This window comes from Gastrolobium bilobum, unplaced genomic scaffold (assembly GCF_033153095.1).
Source record: "Gastrolobium bilobum isolate Gb01-03AN ecotype WA unplaced genomic scaffold, APGP_CSIRO_Gbil_v1 utg913, whole genome shotgun sequence".
NCBI classification, from domain to species: Eukaryota; Viridiplantae; Streptophyta; class Magnoliopsida; order Fabales; family Fabaceae; genus Gastrolobium; species Gastrolobium bilobum.
The window spans coordinates 811088-832048 of record NW_026900059.1 but is presented as its reverse complement, the minus strand read 5'-3'; the positions used below and the strand labels follow the sequence as shown (position 1 = coordinate 832048).

At 32.4% G+C, this 20961-nt stretch overlaps 5 protein-coding genes across 5 annotated transcripts; all 5 read left to right on the top strand.

Moving 5' to 3' along the window:
- Window positions 1-1017: 1017 nt before the first annotated feature.
- LOC133295141 (desiccation protectant protein Lea14 homolog) lies at window positions 1018-2297 on the top strand. Its single transcript, XM_061493938.1, has 2 exons — window positions 1018-1223; window positions 1971-2297. Exons 1-2 carry the CDS (start codon window positions 1018-1020, stop codon window positions 2221-2223), a joined length of 459 nt encoding a protein of 152 aa, XP_061349922.1. The 3' UTR covers window positions 2224-2297.
- Window positions 2298-5579: 3282 nt separating this feature from the next.
- LOC133295143 (late embryogenesis abundant protein At1g64065) lies at window positions 5580-6271 on the top strand. The gene has a single exon (XM_061493940.1). The coding sequence runs from the start codon at window positions 5624-5626 to the stop codon at window positions 6269-6271; it is 648 nt and encodes a 215-aa protein (XP_061349924.1). The 5' UTR covers window positions 5580-5623.
- Window positions 6272-11216: 4945 nt separating this feature from the next.
- LOC133295120 (RING-H2 finger protein ATL67) lies at window positions 11217-12256 on the top strand. The gene has a single exon (XM_061493917.1). The coding sequence runs from the start codon at window positions 11312-11314 to the stop codon at window positions 11879-11881; it is 570 nt and encodes a 189-aa protein (XP_061349901.1). The 5' UTR covers window positions 11217-11311; the 3' UTR covers window positions 11882-12256.
- A 1329-nt stretch (window positions 12257-13585) lies between these two features.
- LOC133295102 (probable methyltransferase At1g29790) lies at window positions 13586-15043 on the top strand. The gene has a single exon (XM_061493898.1). It carries the CDS (start codon window positions 13586-13588, stop codon window positions 15041-15043), a length of 1458 nt encoding a protein of 485 aa, XP_061349882.1.
- Window positions 15044-17542: 2499 nt separating this feature from the next.
- On the top strand, window positions 17543-19652 carry LOC133295062 (reticulon-like protein B1). The gene is made up of 5 exons (XM_061493846.1): window positions 17543-17811; window positions 18157-18337; window positions 18446-18587; window positions 19014-19083; window positions 19173-19652. The coding sequence occupies exons 1-5, from the start codon at window positions 17604-17606 to the stop codon at window positions 19340-19342; spliced, it is 771 nt and encodes a 256-aa protein (XP_061349830.1). The 5' UTR covers window positions 17543-17603; the 3' UTR covers window positions 19343-19652.
- Window positions 19653-20961: the final 1309 nt, after the last annotated feature.

Sequence of the window (20961 nt, the reverse complement as noted above, 5' to 3'; positions counted from 1 at the left end):
CTCTCAAACTCTAAGCTCTAACTCGATATGTTATATTCAGTTCAACTAATCGAACTTAGTACTGGATTTTGATGGTGCGCCAACCAACTTTGTAACACTTAAATTATTGAGTGGAGATATATAAATAATTTTAGAGGAAGGTTATACTTATAATTTATTTTTGTTTATAATCTGTTACAACTACATCTTAACCGTTAATTTTGATTAATTTAATAGTTACAACTTATTTGGTCATATTTATTAATTAATTATTAATTCCCAATAAATTATAACCATCAGATTGACGGGAATCAATGGTTAAGATATGATGGTAAGAGATTGTAAACGAAAATAAGATGTAAATATATCATTTCTCGTAATTTTATATTATATTATACAGATATTAATGTTTCTCTTGTCATAGAAAATACTTTTATCTTATATACACACATTATAATATATGGGTTTCATGTGGGATCATATGACGAGGAGAGAGAAAAAAAATATGAGCCTCTGTTTACTTTTATATGTTTGTATTATGAAATAAAATTATCTCAATAAATATTAATCCCTAAGACTAATCATATCGTATCAGCAAACAAAAAGAAAAACTTGTGTCCAATATTTTGGGTTTGTGATGTGGTATAGCTCATTAGCCCATGAATAATAATTTTCCGCGCCGTGGACTCTTTGACATACCTGACAAATCCAATATTGCCGAGAAATCAAAGGGTCGTACAAAAAAAAAAGAGAGAGTCATTTTCCGAAAAATTGTATTAATTTAACAAAAAAATAGAAATGTTAAAAAAAGGTAAAACTAATTTTAGCTGAAAAGAAAAAGTCAATAAAAATCTGTAGGGAAGTGCATGGTACAGTACAGTTCTAGTTGAAAATGTTGGACACGTATGCATCACGTGTCGGGTGTGGAAGAACGACGACGTATACGTGTAATGAGCAGGAACCTCGTATTAGTATACTAGGACAGGGTTCTGTTGCCATAAACGTAAGGTGTCCATCGGTGTTCATCGCAGATTGAAAATGTCGCAGTTACTGGATAAAGCTAAGAACTTTGTGTCGGAGAAGATCAACGACGTGGCCAAGCCTGAGGCGAGTGTCACCGACGTTGACTTCAAGCGCGTGAGCAAGGATAGCATCGAGTACTTGGCAAAGGTCTCTGTTGATAATCCTTATTCAACTTCAATTCCAATATGCGAGATCAAGTACTCTTTCAAAAGCGCATCCAGGTGAACCTTCCTTCTTAATTTTTTTTTGTTAGTTTTGTTTGCGTTTATTAAAAACATTTAAAAAAGAAAGATTAAACACCATTTTTGGTCCCTGACAATATCTACGAAATCTTTTTTAATCCCTGATAATAAAAAAGTTTTAAATTGGTCCCTACCAGTATGTAAAAAAGGCTACGTTTGTGATGGAGGAGTTGACATAAGGACCAATGTGACCCTTTTTTCATAATTTTAGGGACTAATTTGATCCTTTTTTATTGTCAGGGACTAAAAAGGATTTCGTAGATATTGTCAGGGTTTTTACTCAAAAAGAAAAAATCAATTCAAGTTTTTGAAAGAGAATTTCTTCTTTTAAATTCATCTACCTAGTAATTTGTAATTATTAGAACGTTTCATTTATAATAAGTACTTATAGGTTTAAATCACATATATTTTTTTATAAAGTAAAGTATACATGAGACAAATTAAAAGTGCTTTGTATATTTTTTTTTAATACCAATCAGTGTCAACTAATTCGATCGATTTTGGGTTGGTGCTGTCCACTCTTTTCAAGATTTGTGATTCTCATAATTCGAATTTATTACCTTTTGCATAGGTGAAATTCCATGATCTAAAAGTGATAGTCTTTTGTACTTTAGACTTTAAGTAATGCATGTATAGTAAATGCACTTTAAAGAACAAAATTTGATTAGCTGTTTTCCTATGTAAATTTCAACTTTATCATGTATTGTGTTGGGTGCATGGTAAAAGGGAGATAGCATCAGGGACAATACCAGACCCAGGATCCTTGAAGTCTAAGGACAAGACTATGGTGGATGTGCCAGTGAAGGTGCCTTATAGCATATTGGTGAGCTTGGCAAGGGACATTGGGGCTGATTGGGACATAGACTATCAATTGGATCTAAGTCTCGTTATTGATCTTCCTGTCATTGGCAACTTCACCATTCCCCTTTCTCATAAGGGAGAGGTCAAGCTACCAACCCTTTCTAATACGTTCGCCTAGTCCCAGAACAGAATAATGTTTAGAAGGAAATAAATGCATTGCACCCTCCATCATGTTTTCCTTTTATGTGAATTTCAACCTAGTATAATAGTAGTTCCCATCATTGCACCGTCCATCACGTCTTGTTGGTTATATTAATAACATTGTTCAAACCATATTAATTTAAAGAGAAATATTACTCTCATCTCACATGAGAGAATTCTTCTCTCACCCACTCACAAATCAAGAGTGGGGTCTACTCTCTATTTTTTTTTCTCCTCTATTCTCTCTCCTCTCTCCTCTAAGTTGTGAGCTCTATTCTCTCTCCTCTCTCCTCTAAGTTGTGAATGCAGGAGAGAAGAATTCTCTCCTGTCACATAAGAATAATATTCCCCTAATTTAAATATATTCACAAACGATTATGGTTAAGCTAATCAAGGGGAGATAATATTATTAGCCTTCCAAAACTTCAAGTATCTTTAATCTTCTCTCTCAATTCATAACTTCCAATCATTATCCTTATTACTGAATTTTCTAACCGTTATGTCCTTAATCAATCTAAGTGTTTAATTGAAGAAAATTAACGATAATTAATCTTAATTTCTTAGTAAGAGTACTAAAATATGGGAAAGGTTATACTTACAACCTATTTTCCTTTACAACATCTTACCACCAATATAATTAACGGTTAAGATTTTCGCAAATAAAATTTATTAATTAATTATTAATTCGCAATAAATCTTAACCGTTGATTGGCGGAAATCAACGGTTAAGATATTGGTTGTAAGAGGTTCTAAAAGAAAATAGGTTGTAAGTATAACATTCCCCCTAAAATATTATTAACCTTTCAAAACTTCAAGTATCTTTGAAACTTCTCTCTCAACTCATAATTTCTAATTATTACTCAATAAATTATAATCGTTAGTTTGACAGAAATCAACGATGATTAATTTAGCAGTAGGAGTAGTAAAAAATTCCAATAATAATTAAATATAACCATCTTTTTTTTTTTTTTTTTTTTTTTTGGTAAACAACCATCTTTTTTACAATATATTAATGAATAATTTTATCTCTAAAAAAGTTATTACTCTGGATAATAAATTTCAAAAAAGTTATTACGCCGTTAATGTGTTTTTCACATTATAAAGTAAATGAGAGTTTCTGTAAAGTCTTTCTGAGTCCTTAATAAAAAATATGGTCCTTACTTTAATCTTTTATAAAAAAATTAGTCCAAGGTCTTTAAGAAATTTAAAGTAGACCCATTTAATTAAAATTATAATCTCTCACAAATTTAAAGTGGACTCATTCTTAATGCTAATTTTTAAATATGAATATTAATATAATAATTATTTTAAACAAATAAAGAAAACAATTTAAAATAAAAAAACATGTGATGAGATAATGTACTATCTTTTTGCTCCTTCTCCATATTTCAATATTGGCGTGCGCAAATAGGAATTTTACCAATTTATATTGTATACAACAATACCTAGAAAAAAAAATTAATGTGTGCTCACTCAGACTAAAAAAGTCAAGGATCTTACAAATTAACTTGAGCAGGCAACGTGATAATGACTGGTGTAAATCGTCAATGACATAAAATTAAGGGGATCTTACAAACCGTACCAGCGTTTATATTCTATTGGTCAAAAACAACAAAAATATTTTTTATGGGATTAATGTTTTCATACACACACCTTGTAACATTCTCTCTTAACTATTTGTATACTTTGATGTGACTTCTCTACTATAAAGTTCGAAATGAATAAGATTTAGGAATATCTGTATGCCGCCCCAGATGCATGTATCTTAAATTTCTAACGCTAGATTAACTTTTGTTAATGCGCTGATACCTGTTTCATTTTTCATTTAATAAGATTATATAACTGAATATTAACTATATAATTGTTAAAAGATATAATATAAAATTATTTATAATTTTTACTTAATAACTTAACTTTTAGATAAAATAATTGTTTGTCACGTGTAGTATCCACAATTCAAGTCTTGAACTGTTTAATATACAGTGAACCATATATTTATCCCTCAAGGGGGGATTATGTAGAGCGCTCTTAGTAGCTATGATATGAACTAATTAAGGCTTTGTTAGAACTTCTTAGTCATCGTATAACAGGAGGATGAGGGTGTTTAAACAGTTACAATGGTTATTTATACTCGCAGAGTAACAACTCATATAAAGTGAAATGAATAATGATCTCCTTCGTTGGAGAAGGGAGTATTTATAGGTAGGATTGAACTCCGTAGACATGGACAGTGCATCTTAACATAAGATGCCGTCTAGAGTGCTCTAGGCATAAGCTAACGATATTGGGCTTTGTTGAATGGATCAATTAACTAGAACAAATCTAAAGAGCTCTTCCGACGTTAGATAATTCTTTACGACGATTTTACTCCAAATTTGTTTACAAATCACAAATAATTTTTCAAAGAAACTATTGACAAATAGAGCATATCACGTGTTGCCAAAAGGATAAAAAGAAAAAAAGAAAAAGAAGGATCACATGTGTATGAATTAAATTAAAAAAGAAGCACAAATACATACCTTGTAAGTTATAAACTGACATACTATCTTGCTCAGGCTCAGATTTTTCTCTAGTGACCCATAGGATTACTTGCACAAAATTTATAACATCAAAGCCAAACATTGAAGGGGATGTTTGGTAGGGGAGTTTTTTTTGGGTATCTAGAAAAGTTGAGATGGCTTCCTAGTTGACTATGATTGGTAGGAGATTTTAAAAAAATTGTCCATTATTGGGATTTGTATAGCAATTTCAATTTGTGTGCAAAATTGAAAAATTTTGCCATTTCAGAATATCACCTCGTTACCCTCTTCAAACCAAAAAGTAAAAAAAAAAACAATGGACACAAATATTCTTTCTAAAAAAATAAAAAAGTTTCAAAAGAAAGCTGGAGAGGGAGAGTACTCTCTTTGTATTTAATTAGTCAAGAGTTAGTTTGATAATTTTATGTCATTTTTTCATCAATATTTTACCTTCAACAAAATATAGACTTAAAAAATTTAACCCAATTTTTTCGATAATATTTTGATCTATCAAATACTTTTTTTTTAAACTTTTCTATCAAACTTATTTTTTTACCATTTTCTTAATAATTATATTTTTTCGATAAAAAAAAATCATATACCAAAAGCCACCGTGAGGTTGGGAAAGGTCAGTCAAAACATTGAAATTTTTGCACATAAATCCACAATTTCTTGCATTCACTGCTATAAAGTCAACCAACTACGAGGAAAATGGGCCACACTGCTACCTCCATAGACCCCGTAGTCACACATTCACACTTCATATAAATGATAAATAGCTAGATCAAAGCAGAACAAAACAAACACACTTTCAATTTCCAAAAAACTTCCTGAATTAATCAAGTTTCGTAGCCAGCCATGGCGGAGAATGAGCAAGTTAGACCCCTAGCCCAAGTGAGAGACCACGATGATGAGACCACTCTTCACCTCCAAAAACTCGGTCGTAGAAAATTCATCAAAAGGTGTGCTTGCCCATTAGCCTTTTTACTTCTTCTAGCAATAGTAATCATAGCTTTGATATTCACTGTATTTCGTATTAAGGACCCCATTATCAAAATGAATGGTGTCAAAGTCACAAAGCTCGAACTTGTCAACAGCATAACCCCTAAACCTGGGGTTAACATGTCCTTAATTGCAGATATATCGGTTAAAAATCCCAACGTTGCATCCTTTAGGTATAGTAACACTACCACAACTTTGTACTACCATGGCATCATGGTAGGAGAGGCTAGAGGACCACCAGGTAGGGCCAAGGCACGGAGAACAATCAGGATGAATGTCACGGTTGATGTTATTACAGACCGCATCATGTCAAGTCCAGATTTGACGACAGAACTTGGTTCAGGTTTGTTGACTATGAACAGCTTCTCAAGAGTTCCAGGGCGTGTGAAGATATTGAACTTGTTTAAGAAACATATTGTTGTGAAAATGAACTGTACCACCACTTTCAATATTTCTACACGGGCAATTGAAGAACAGAATTGTAAGCGGAAGGTTAAACTGTAGTGATCAATATATTTCTTTTCTCCTTGAATATCTTTGTAAAATTCTTGTAACATAAATAATGAGAAAATTTTCTTTTTCTTTTTTTAAAAAATTTTGGTCTGTTTTTCAGTTTTGAATTTTTTTTTTTAAAACTGATCTTAATTACCTCTTTGAGGCGAATCAGAACTCACAGTATCCCCACGGGTTCGACTCTTTGAGCCGCCTATGGGACTAATCTAGAGTTCGGGTACGATTCCAGGGATTACGGTACTTATACCTCTCCCCAGATGGTGTTGGTGGGATTCGAACCGAGGTCCTTTGATAAGGAGTCATAATATGGAACAGTGACCAAAATGCCACTATTCACCAAGTTTTTTACCTAAATGTCACGCGAACAGTGTTATTTTTTAATCTGCCACGAGGGCAAGTTCGCTACCTGGTATAGCAAACTCGGTTTGCTGACGTGTCACATTTCCAATGGACACCAAGTTCGCTACCCAATGTAGCGACCTTCAAATTTTTTTATTTTTTTTTAACTTGGTACTTGTTATTCACTATAAATGTGACACGTCAGCAAACCGAGTTCGTTATACCGGGTAGCGAACTTGACCCCGTGACAGATTGGAAAATAACAATGTTCGCGTGACATTTAAGTAAAAAACTCGGTGAAAAGTAATATTTTGGTCGGTGTTCCTCCTAATATTGCTTTTTATGAACTTCTGGGTAAGGACCGCATAAGTGTAGTAAATAACGAGCCCGTGAGTGTGTTTATTCTTCTAACTTGAAGCAAAATTCAAATTGCTCTAAAATGTTGCTTAGTCTTCTCTAACCAGTAACCAGTACTCATGCAATAAATGAAACCAGAGACATATCTTCGAAACCATATTAAATTTTTAACCATTTGGTTATAGAGCTTTTTTTTATTTTATTTTATTTACATTGAGGATGTTGACACGGCGATAATGAAGTTTGAAGTTGTTGAACGAAGACAAATAACTTTTTGTTTGTGACACTTGTGATGAAAATGCTTCTCTTGCCCGGAAACAACGTATCCTAATCTCTTTCGCAGATGACAATATAACTGTACCCTTTAACATAAACGATTTTGGCCTTTTGGCAAATTTGAAAGTAATTTTAGGCAATTTTGATTTATCGGAAGGTTAATAAAGTAACCAAACATGCAACCGCCTGAGGCTTGTTTGGGAGTTGATTTTAGGAGGGGAAGAAAAGGAAAATGAGGGTTTTAGTAAATTCTTTTTTTGTTTGTGAGTTTTAAAAAATGAGGAGAGGGAATTGGGGATTTTTACTAAACCCTCCTTCTTCTTAAAATTAAAGTTCCCCAAATTTGGGAGGTTTGAGGGGAAAAATATTAAAAATTACTTATCTACCCTTAGCATTAAAATGTAAAAACTACATAAATGTGAGTCATTTTTAAATGTGACATTATTAGAAAAGTATCAAACACTGACAGAATTTATCGACGAAAAATATTTCTTCAAAAATTTCATCTAGTGATGAATTTTTTGATGAAAATCATATACGACAAAAAACTTCAACCAAAAGTAAAGACGAAATTAGAGACGGAACAATTTTGCCATAATCACTGACATAAATTTATGTCATAATACAAATAATGTATTTTAGGAAGGATTTTATAAGAGTTATGTTGTAGGAAAAGTGATTGTGTAATGTTATAGAAATTCGTTTTCCGTGCCATAATTTCTTTTTTTTTTCTTTTTTCTTCAAAAAGTGTGGGCCCCCACAAAATATTGTGTGTGTAGGAAAATTTGTTGTATCATGTTAAATGACAAATGCAAACCCCTTTTAGAAATAATAAAAATAATTTTATCCTTATCATTAGTATCATTATTTCACTTTCAAGCTAGACGATTTCGATTTTCTCATATAATAAGATATAAGTATGTATTTCATGCTATAAATACATTTTATGTAGGGACTATATTTATTTTAAAAAGAAAAAAGAAAATACTGCACAAAAATCAAATAATTACTGATATGAGAGTTCTCTCTTACAACATGAAAAAAAAAATATATATATATATAGAATAGTATTTCTACAGTTACTGCAGATAAGTTATTTGCATTTACTCCTAAAGCGACGTCGTTTTGAGATTAAAAAATTATAATTATAAAGACTATAATAATCCTGAAATAAATTAAAATTACAAAAATACCATGATTTTCGTCCCAAAACGATGTCGTATTAGGCTTACTGCAAATAACTGCAAAAAAAGCGAACACACATATATATATACATATATATACTTTTTATGCAACATAAGAAGAATATCTTCATACTACACTCACATCATTTTGCGTGCTAATATTTTTATTTATTTATTTTTATTTTTTCAGTGAAGTACACATGAGTATGTGCATGTTGAAAAAAAAATTATATATATACTTTTTATGAAACATAAGAAGAGTATCTTCATACTACACTCACATTATTTTGCATGCTAATGTTTTTATTTTTTATTTTTTCAATAAAGTCCATCTGAGTATGTGTATGTTGAAAAAAAAAATTATATTGACTAAGAAGTATAAATCCTATATATATATTATAAAAAAAGGGTTTTATAAGAGTTATGTTGTAGGAAAAGTGATTGTGTAATGTTATAGAGATTCGTTTTGCGTTCCGTAATTTCTTTTTTTCTTTTTTCTTCAAAAAATGTGTGCTCCACAAAATATTGCGTGTAGAAAAGTTTGTTGTGTCATATTAAATGACAAATGCAAACCCCATAAAAAATGACAAAAATATCTCTTTTTTAGAAGTACTACACAAAAATGACAGGCAAGCTATGAATCTTGGTTCTTCTCCGAAAAACCACTCCTTGGAAAATCAAAAAGAAAGAAAGACGATAATGGTGTTCTGAATGAATTGCTATCTCTTTTGGCTGTGTTTTTTACTTTGATCAAACAGACACAAGGGTTTTGAGAAAGTGTTTTCAAATTAATTAGTTTTACTTAAGAGATTAAATCTCGAGTCAATCATTTAATCGATTAAATATTTAAGTTAATCGATTAAAGAGAGACAAATTGATAGATAATTTTCAATAAAAGACAAAGTAATTATTAATTAATTAATAAAAAATAAAAGGGTCTAAAAATCATACCGCACGTCTCGTGCACAACTCACTAAAATCGTGCAATGTTGATATAATCATAATCATCTATGACAACTACCTCTCAATTGCGCTTCCCCACGATTATGGTAATAATGTTGTTATGTGACACAATTACCATATATTGATTATTAAATTACTCACTAAACATTAATATTTATTTTATCAACTAATAAATAAAATATTATTTATAAAAATAATTAACTAACACATTTAATTATTATTCATAACAACATATTATTTATAGTTTAAATGATAAAAAATTAATTAGTAATTAATTATTATTATTATTCAATATCCATTCTTTATTAAATAATGTTTAATTATTACAACACTATTCATCACTATGTATAAAAAAATAAAAAATAAAATAAAAATATAAGCATCACTATTCTATGATTTCTATCTAAAACTAATTTATCTGTCTTACCTAAACATGTCACTACCAATACCAAATATCACTACCGTACACATTAAGCACTATAATTTTATAACTATAAAAAAATTGAATAGAAGAGTCAAAGAACAATTAAGAAAGAGCCCCCTTGAGAATGAATATTAGAAAGGGAGTGGAGGTTATGAAATTGGTTTAAGTAGGGTGATACAGGGTGGGAGAGTTGCACACGCTATATTACGTGATAGTTGTGCAAAAGATGTACATAACTCATGAAAATGTGCCATGCAATGCAACAGGTGTGCATTAGATATATAACTTATTGCAGTAAATACTTTAGCAACAACATTATTTATGTAAATTTTTTAGAAAAAGTTAGAATAGATTAACTGTTTTGTCTTATTATATTAATTAAGTGCTTGGTCGTCCACACTCAAGCTAATTTATCACCTTTCAAATATGAAAAACGTTATATTTATAAATTTTTTGTTTATAAATTTTTTAAATTATATTATGTCTGACCGATTATACACTAATAAAGAGTGTATGACCGATCATACTTAATGTAATTTATAAAAAAAATTGTAAACGAATTATTCTCTTTTAAATATTATATCTGCTAATTATTTAATTAAAATAATGTTGTGTCAGTATTATAACGGACTAATTTTAAGGAACTAGTCACAGACATGTTTCTAACTAATATAATAGAGGGGGGATATTTTGACTACTAAAAGTGTCCACTACCACCTTACTACCTATCAAATCACCATTGGATCAAAGAGAGAATGTTAAAAAGTTTTTGAAGAGAGAGAAAATATTAATTCAACGGTAAATAGATAGGTAGTAAGGTGGTAGTGGAAACTTTTGGTAGTCAAAATATCCTCCCTCAATATAATAGTGTCCCTGTGTAAATTTTTTAATACAATGTATGAACCCAAACTCCAACTAAGATTATGGTTTATATTCAAAGGTTCAAGTTGGCAAGAGATTCTTTGCTGCAAGACATGCAGATTCTCTGTACATGTAAAATTCCAACTAGCTCCAAATGGTTGATTGATTCATCTACACTCACTTCCCTTCCCCCACATCACACCTCAAAACCTTTTTATTCACTCCCAAATTCCAACCTTTTTCTTTCTTTCTTTCTCTCACACTACTAAACTTTCAATTCTTCACCACCATGATGATCAGAAAAAGTGCATCATTCCTGAATATTAAAAAAGTCTCTTTCAGTAATGTAAAATAATAGTAAACTAGTATTAGTGTTTCCCTCCACTTCCAAGTTCCAAAAAAGACCCAAAGTCTTTCACCAATCCACCACCACAGCAACAACAACAATTAAATGCAGTTAGAGAAATGAGTAACCCCAGTATTAAATGCAGCAACTGAAATCCCCACCCACCCTTGTGCCCCTCAAAAAAATATCACAACAAGAAGAACCTTCCTAATTCCCTTACCTCTCCTTACACAAATGGAGAATTCCCCATTTCATCCCTTTTCTTCTTCTTCTTCTTCTCAATGTCCTCCTCTTACCCTAATTCTCCACCCCCCACCACCTACCTCACCAATCTCGGCTTTGGCTATTCAATCGCCATCGCCCTCGGCTTCCTCTTCCTCTTCTCAACGCTCATCCTCTGCTCCTACCTATGCTGCCGCACTCTCCGCCACCGCAACCGCAACCGCAACGGCACTCACAACCCCACCAACTCCGACGGCGTCGTTCTGCCGCGGATAATCTTCGTGGCGGAGGACGACGACGAAGACCAGCAGCGTGACGGCGGCGACAACATCGTTATGGGTCTTGACCAGAACGTCATAAACTCGTATCCGAGGTTCCGGTACGCTAAGGATGCGGGACACGACACCACGTGCTCGATCTGTTTGTGTGAGTACAAGGAATCGGAGATGCTGAGGATGATGCCGGAGTGTCGCCACTATTTTCATCTCTGTTGCCTCGATTCTTGGTTGAAGCTCAATGGGTCTTGCCCCGTTTGCCGGAACTCCCCCATGCCGACGCCGCTCTCGACGCCGCTGCAGGAGGTGGTTCCGCTCTCTCAGTACGCCGCTGATAGAAGGGGAATTAGGTGACTTTTCTTCTTTGGGTATGTGGGTTTTTGGGTTTTGCTAGTGAGAGATGGCGAGTTTTTCTTCTTCTTCTTTTTCCTTTTTTTAATTTTTTTTTTCAGGGAAAAAATGATGAGGTGGTTGATTTGCTGGTGAACATTGTATCTGGTAGATGTTATTTGCTTAGGGGTTTGATGATGTGATTCAAATTTTTTTTTTTTGGGTCTTTCATAGAACATCAAATTTTCCTCGATGAATCTTGGACAAGGGTTACAATGATGCTTGTTGCCCATTAATCTTAGGGTGAACTTATTGTTAGTGCCCTGATTGTCCCTGTAATGGAAGATCATCTGCGTTTTGTTGTAGTGTATCATATTTTGGTTGATTTGATATTGAACTTTTCTTCTATTTTTTTAATTGATATTGTCCCTGGAATGCAATGGTGCAAGTGTTTTTTGTTTATTTTTTTGAAAAAATTTGTCTTTTACAGAACACCAAATTTTCAACTAAAACTGCTTCAGTTATTGCTTGCCTCAATGAATGTTGGATAAGGGTTACGATGATACTTTTTGTCCGTTCAACTTTTTTTAATGGTAAAATCATCTGCGTTTTGTTCTATTGTATCATATTTTTGATGATTTGACATTGACTTTTTCATCAATTTTGTCCTGGACTGTTTTGTTGACTGGTTACCTACTAAGTCAGTAGCAGTTTGACCCACATGTCACAGTAGAATGAATCCCTTGTTGAGAACATTACAACCATACTGTTTTGTTTTTTCTTTTCTTTTCACTTTGTCTTAATCTGCCTCTATTTAGAACAAGAAATTCCTACGGTTCATTTTCCCTTTATCTATTCATGGACCCATTTAGTTGTTACTTGTAGACAGCTTGTATTTGGTACACATTCATTCTCGGGACAAGTTCTTCTGCCCTTGCTTTTGGCCCAATATTCTCGTTCTGTTATCCTTAATTACAGGAATTAGATGTAATATCCTATTCAGCATAGAGAATGCCAAATTGTCAACGGATTATGGATCCCTAGCACATGCATGAGCACAGTAACGTGTGCTCATGAAATATTCGCTAAACCAGCTTAAGTGGTGAATTATATTTTATCCTTAGCTTCAGCTGCACTTCATACTTTTCGCAGTGAGAACATTATATGTATATATATGTATAGTGTGCATGTGCCAGCCCTTTCTCAAAGCAGTGGCATTTCCTAGTTTCATGCTAGTAGCGTTCCTCTAGATCCGTTTAAGAGTTGAATCACATATTATTTTCAACAAGTTGTGGTTACCTTAGATGTAAGATATGTTTATGCGTTGACAATCACTTTTTGCTGACTGAAATTTAAGTACTTGTTAAGCAATCACTAGGATGCTTGGATAATCGGCTAGGCAAGATCCAAACTCTATTTATTAGCATGCTTAGGATATGGAATCCATTCTCAATATCCACTATTCGCAGTTTTTCATCCTGGTTTACCATAACTTTAGAGAATAACACACTTCATTCTTTCACCGTCAAAGTAATCAGCTTCAAGGTATTATCCCATGATTTACTTTCCTGGCCTTATCTCAATTTCAATTTTGATGTTATGGCTGTATGAGTATCTTCTTCTTGAGCTGGATACGTTCAGTCATTTCTTAATCTGAAACTGCATATCTCAACATCACGGTATGTGTCCTTTGAGAACTTGTCTCTCAATACTTTTATGTAAGAACGCATGAAATCTTTCGATATTCTCAAACCTGAAGATAAGGGAATGACAAAACAGAATGTTAATACAAAGTTAAAAAGATGGAGAGGTGTTTACCTTTTTATCTTTGTACCGGGTGCTCTTGCTCTTCTCCTCTCTGGTGCTGCCATATCCAAGTTCTTCTCCTTCAAATCGTTTCTTGGTACTGAATCTTTATACACCCATCTGAATCCTGAATGCCCAAATGGGAATGAAAATGAAGTGATGATAACTGTGCAAATTGTAATTCAGAAAATTCAAGAGGAGCTGGACAAACTGAGGGAAACAGAACGGGATCCATCATCATCACCATCTCCATTGAAACAAGGTGCCTTTCTTGCTGACATATTAGGACTTCTCGAGTCAATGGCGACGTCTCATCTGCAAAGAGAAAGGGGTAAACAGCAAAATGGTAGTTTCACAGTTCATCCTCTCTTGAAAGAAAAGAAACAATCTGATGAACCTGCTGATTACTTCCTGCGAGAAGAGCTTCGCAAGTATGTCAAGATCAAGCCAAACAGATTAGGAAAACAAAATTTCATGGGGGCAAATGCAACCTTCACCAGCATAGGCCATGCTTGCTTTGCAATGAAGGAAGAGCTAGAAGAATACATGGATTATGATATTGGAGAAATCTGCAAGGATGATTGGAAGCTAGCTCAAAAGCTTATGGTTCATGGGTGTGATCCTCTACCAAGGAGAAGGTGCTTCTCAAGATCCCCCAAGCTATACAACCAACCATTCCCCATCAACGAGTCCATGTGGAAACTCCCTGATGATAGAAATGTTAGATGGAGTCAATACCGGTGCAAGAACTTTGCTTGTCTAGCAAGCAACACCACTGGTAAGGGATTCTTCAAATGTGCAGATTGCTTCAATCTCATCCATCATGAGATGCCCAGATGGGTAAGATTGGAGACTGATTCAAACCAGACAGCTGATTTCCTTATATCTGAGGTTCTTGGAGTTAAGCCAGGAGAAATCAGAATAGGATTGGATTTCAGTGTTGGAACTGGGACTTTTGCTGCTAGGATGAGGGAATTCAATGTGACAATAGTTTCAGCCACTATCAATCTTGGGGCACCCTTCAGTGAAATGATAGCTCTTAGAGGACTTGTTCCTCTCTACTTAACTATAAATCAAAGGCTACCATTGTTTGACAACACCCTAGATTTGATTCACACTACAAGATTCCTAGACGGGTGGATTGATTTTGTTCTCCTGGATTTTGTATTGTTTGACTGGGATAGAGTTCTGAGACCAGGGGGGTTATTATGGATTGATAGTTTTTTCTGCTTGAAAGAAGATTTACATGATTACTTGCAGGCCTTCAAAATGCTGAGATATAAGAAGCACAAATGGGTTGTTGTTCCAAAGCTTGATAAGGATGATAAGGAGATGTTCTTCTCTGCTGTTTTAGAAAAGCCTCCTAGGCCATTCCGTTGATCTCACATTATAGTGATATCTTCTTGCCTATGCGGTTTTCAACATTCTTCATTCTCGGTTAATATTTGAGACAGGTCAAGTTTTGAATATTAGAGAGTTGTCTTTGTTTTGTGTTCATAGATTTTTAGAAATGTCTATTCTATATATGTCAATAATGAGCTTCATAGTTGAATATATAGTTCAATGCCTATTCATTGAGGCACTTTCATAGTTGAATATTTAGTGACGTCTTGCAATATTTGCATATTGCTCCAATCGGGCAAGCCATGTCATAGTCCTAGTTATTCAAACCTGCCATAAGCACTTCACAAACTCCCTATAGATAGATGCGACCTTGGGGGTGTAACATCAACCGAAACATCAGCCTCCACGAGAATTTGAATATTAACATTTCTTGTTCTCACTCATATCGGTTTAGCTTTATGATTGAATAAATCTACCGGCTGCAGCTGCCCAAGCATCTTAACGAGGTCATGGCTGCATCAAAATTAGCTTTACTATATTTTTTTAATAATTATCCCAAGTTAAAATGATCGACTCGAAGAAAATTGATTTATGATAATTCATAGGTCATGTACCATCCCTTCTATGTCATATAATGTCATATTATAACTGTTAGACGATACCCTCCATATTTTGATGTTAAAATCATATAAAATAATATTACATAGACATATTAAAAAGAAAAAATATTTACCATTTTAAATGACACAAATATATATCCTTTTAGATTAAACGACATTATTTTAGTGTATATTTGATTTTACATTCTCTCTTCCTAATTTTATGAAGGAGAGAAAATATAAAAAATCATCAAATATATTAGCAGTGTCATTTAAAATAACATACACTTTTTCCTATTCTAGCAAAAATATTTGTCATTCTAAAGAACACGTTTTTGTATTATTTTAAGAGAAATAATTGTATTTTGGTGTATATTTATTGACTTTTTACATTCTCATTCATATACAAAACTAGAAGAGGAAAAAATAGAAAGCATTGTGGAGAAGATAGAATCTAAAATATTAATAAATATACATTAAAATATGATCGTTTCATTTAAAATTACATAAGCTTGTGTCTTTAAAATTAGTAAACATTTTTTGTATTAAAAATGTATAAACTATTATATTACTATTAGATTAATGACATAGATTATTTTAGGGGTTAGTATTTCTTATATTATAAGAGATAATTTTATTTCTCATACATATAAAAATATATAGAACCCATATATATAAATATAAAATAAAATTATTTTCTAGAACATGATAAATATTAATATAATTATTTATGGGGCAGGATATACTTACTACTACAAAAATTTACCACCCCTACAACCAACTTAATCATTGTTAACTTCTGTCAATCTAACAGTTATAATTTATTATAAATTAATAATTAATTAATAAGAGCGATCCAATAATTCTCAATCAATTATATTTTTTTAGCGATAAGTATATTTTTCTCCATTATTTTATTGGATTATATTTATCATATTACAAGAGATAATTTTATCTCCTACATATGTATAAAAAAAAATATTAAGGTCATATAAAGCCATGTGAATATATATATATATATATATATATATAAATTTCACATACTTGAGAAAAATATTTATCTCCTATAATCAGAAATATTAATCCCTTATTTTATAGGGTTTCATTTTATCCTTTAACATAACACAACAAACTTTTCTACACTCACACATTTCGTGAGGCCCACACTTTTTAAAACAAAAAAATAAATAAAAAATTAAAGCACGCAAAACGAATCTCTATAACATTACACAATCACTTTTCCTACCACATAACTCTTATAAAACCCTATTTTATATTACTAATACATGAAAATAACTTTGTATATTATTATACTTTTGGTGACTTTGCAAAAAGGATCAGCCGTCCAAGTCTTCGATTGAGTCGCCACCTGTCTCTTCACCTTTTTCCTGTCGGTGACTTTTGGAAAGCACCCACCGCCATAGTGACTCTGCACAGCACGAATCACTGACAACCAGTGACCTTTTTTTTTATTTGAAAATTAGGAAAGAAAAAATAAATTTGCATAACTTGAATAATTTAAATTAATAATTAATTTATCATTATTTTCAAATATAAAATAATAATATATCATTTATTAATTTATTTAACTTGTACATTCTAAAAATATAAAATAAACCATATAAATAATTGTGAACCGTTAATTAAGAAAATAATCCAACGGTAAGGAATAAGTTAAAAAATATTATAAACATTTAAGGTTATAAAAATAACCGTATCCTTAATTATTAATATAAAAATAATTCGTAGTTAAAAAAAAAAAATTAATAGTTAGTCGTTAATTGCTTAATTAGGAGCCAACTCCAAAACTCAACGCCTAGTCGTAGCAGATTCAAATATCATCCAAACCTCAGCTTCGGAACCCAAACCTCATTATTCACAACACTATAAAAGAGCCCACCGAGATTATCGATCCAAAACTTCTATATTCACTGAAAAGGGAAAAAGCTTCCGTTTCTTCTGTTTCCGAATTCGAAGATTTAGGGTTTTGGGAGAGAATGGCGGAGGAACAAGAGAAAACAGTGCCGGCGGAGGCGGCGGCGGCGGCGAGTGGCGAATCGTTGCTTGAGAAGATCACCGAGAAGCTTCATGGTCACGATTCCTCCTCCGATCCCGAGAAACCGGTCGCTTCGTCCATTAAGGACAAGGTTTATCGTCTTTTCGGGAGGGAGAAGCCTCTTCATTCTGTCCTCGGCGGTGGAAAACGTATAAATCTCTCTCTCTCTCTCTCTCTCTCTCTCTCTCTCCATGTACTCTGTTTACTTATGGTTTTGGTAGATCTATAATGTGAGCTGATTCAGTGGAGTTGCTACATATATATAATTCACGGATCGGTGAAAAGTAGATTTTGAATGCTACATTTTTGTTTAATTCTGTTCTTCAAGGTTTATTACCATTGAATTTAAGGAGCATTTGCTTGTCGTATGGTTCTCTAATAGGATTCAATTGATAAATCACTTCATTCTTTTAACCGTTGAGATTTTGATTTTTTTTTTTAATTATATTATTTCTTATTTCTTATTTATTTTATTGTGTAATCGATAATTGCAGCTGCTGACGTTCTCTTGTGGAGGAACAAGAAGATATCTGCTGGTGTACTTAGCGGAGTGACTGCTGTTTGGATCTTTTTTGAGTTGCTTGAATATCATTTTCTTACTCTAGTCTGTCACAGTTTGATTCTATTGCTTGCGGTTTTGTTTTTATGGTCCAATGCTCATACCTTTATTCACAAGTAAGAACCTGGAAACTTTAATCTATTGAACCAATCCATAGGCGTGTTTACTTTGGGATATGCTTTTTTTATCTAACCATTTGCGTGTAATATCAAATAACATTGCAGGACTCCGCCTAAAATCCCAGTAGTTCATCTACCCGAAGAACCATTTCTGCAAGTTGCATCTGCACTGAGAATCGAAATCAACCGCGGCATTGCTGCGATCCGTGATATTGGTTCTGGAAGAGATTTGAAGAATTTCCTCATTGTATGTGACCTGTGAACTTCTAATTCCATGCATATTATATATTCTTTTTTCATAAGTCATCTTCATAAATTATAGAAGGCAAGCCTTGAAGCTACGGTAAGGTTGCTCCTTCATGACCGGTAGGTTCGAGACTTAGGAAGATCTTTTTTGCAAAAATATTAGGGTAAAACTGCGTACAATTGACCTTCATCTTAAGAGCCTTGTGCATTGGGGTTTGCCATCTTCGTAAATTATGTGGGCTAAATGCTAATTTCTTGCAATTGCAACTCTCAAAGATGTTGCCTTGAAATTACAACTTTCGTAGGACTACAGATTGGTGTACCTATGATTCCTAATTTATTGTTAGTTCAGCTTTCATTAAGTATTGAACTATTGTTGACATGTTGTTGTCTTTTGCTGAGGATTCTTTTGCTGATGTTCTGTTAGGTTATTGTTGGCTTATGGGTTCTATCAATTGTGGGAAACTGGTGCAATTTCTTGACTTTGTTCTACATAGGTAAGTAAGAATAGTTTTATTCTCATAATCTTTTTTGGTTATGAACTATGGAATTTTACTGATTTTCATAATCTTCCTTTGCTGAGCAGCTTTTGTTTTGTTGCACACGGTTCCTGTCGTGTATGATAAATATGAGGATAAGATAGATCCTCTGGCAGAAAAGGTAATCATTGAGATTAAAAAGCAGTATGCCGTTTTTGATGCAAAGGTCTTGAGTAAGATCCCAAAAGGTCCCTTGGAAGGCAAGAAGTTAGCTTAGTGTTCAAGGATTTGTCCTCTTAAGGAAAAAAGGAGGAGCTCCACTTGACTGTTTTTTATACGCAGGAGCCTCGTCTCCTTTATCATACAGCAACCCATGTTTTGGGTTGATTTTAGCCCGGTGGGTGCCATGGCACCCATGGGTTTATCTTCGAGACGTGGTTTTTGATTTTGCTATAAGCATATGGATTTTGCTGGCTACAATGTTTGTTGGACTTGTTCTGTAGTCTTTCGATAAATCACTGTTGCTGTAAGCTAAAAAATATTCATATGTTTTTTTTTCTTCGATTAAAATGTTTGGCATTTGATTATATTTTAATTTTTCCTTTGATTAAATCAAGGGAAAAGCTTAGATTCCTAAATTGCATTAATGTGATTCATGGCTACAATATCGTAGTATTACCTTGCTTGTGTACATCAGCTTTTCTGGTCAAATGCTGCAAATTAGAATGCACACAAATCAAGTCTTATACTCTTTTAGGATTCAACCTGTTTCTTTTCAATATTTGAATGGAGTAGATACTCAAATTCCTTTTACGACATGGTGAACGTGATTTTTTAGCTTAATGTTTCTTCAAAATAATTTTTTTAAAAAATAAACGACTAAGTGGATATTTATTTTAATTAAAAGGGCATTATAATTTTAAATTTATTATAACTCAAATAAATACATTCTTATTTATTTTAATTTTTTTCAATGTTTGCTCTAAGTGAGAATTTAAGGATTATTTTTTATTTTTTTATTCAATTATCTTAATAATTTGTATTACTTTTTAATTTTTTAGATATTAGGTATTTTTTTATGATATTTTATATTTTAAATTTTTAGGGAGATAATAACTTCTCTTGTTGTAGGAATATGAGAAGTTACTATCCTTCAACCGAGATGGGCCTAGCTCATTTTTATTTCTCTCACCTCTTCCATTTCTTTCTCTCTTGATTAGTGTACGAAGAAAGATAATAATTTCTCCCCTTTCTTAGAAGTTAAAAGTTAAAACATACCCAATGAGAGTAGTAAAAGTGATTAAAAAAATAGGAAATAGTTATAGATATTACTATTTTAGCTTTACAATTTTTACTATTTGATTGATTATTATTGAATTAATTTGAAATTAACTATAGCTAATAATTAATTTGAAATTAACTATAATTAATTTTTTTATTTTTCAACTGTTGATTTCAAATTAATCTAACTGTAACTAATCAAATAGTAAAAGTTATAAGGCTAAAAGAAAAAGTTATTTTTTCCTTTATAAATTATCTTAATTCAAAAAAACTCTTTATAAATAAATTATAATGAATCGGTGAGATGAATTAGTTGTCATTAATTTAAAAAAAAATCAAATTGTAAGATTTCCATGTAATTTATCAATGAGAAATGATTACTTAAAATGAATGGGTTTGATGAGTGTAAATTGATGATATTGTATTGTAAAAGTTTGTGTAACAAGTCTTGCCATTCTTTAGTAAATAATTTCTTCAGGACAATTTCAAGGAGAAAAGAATGCAAATTAATATAAAAAAGTGAAGTTTTCAGGTTAACATATTCCCATAACATGATTACACGTTAAGCAACTTTCTTGCCATTCTTTAGTAAATAATTTCTTCAGGACAATTTCA

Coding starts and splice junctions, on each gene's coding strand:
- LOC133295120 (XM_061493917.1), top strand. CDS start 11,312: ATGTCCTCCTCTTACCCTAATTCTCCACCCCCCACCACCTACCTCACC.
- LOC133295062 (XM_061493846.1), top strand. CDS start 17,604: ATGGCGGAGGAACAAGAGAAAACAGTGCCGGCGGAGGCGGCGGCGGCG. Junction 17,812..18,156: donor TGTCCTCGGCGGTGGAAAAC/GTATAAATCTCT, acceptor CGATAATTGCAG/CTGCTGACGTTCTCTTGTGG. Junction 18,338..18,445: donor GCTCATACCTTTATTCACAA/GTAAGAACCTGG, acceptor ATAACATTGCAG/GACTCCGCCTAAAATCCCAG.
- LOC133295102 (XM_061493898.1), top strand. CDS start 13,586: ATGAAATCTTTCGATATTCTCAAACCTGAAGATAAGGGAATGACAAAA.
- LOC133295141 (XM_061493938.1), top strand. CDS start 1,018: ATGTCGCAGTTACTGGATAAAGCTAAGAACTTTGTGTCGGAGAAGATC. Junction 1,224..1,970: donor TCTTTCAAAAGCGCATCCAG/GTGAACCTTCCT, acceptor GCATGGTAAAAG/GGAGATAGCATCAGGGACAA.
- LOC133295143 (XM_061493940.1), top strand. CDS start 5,624: ATGGCGGAGAATGAGCAAGTTAGACCCCTAGCCCAAGTGAGAGACCAC.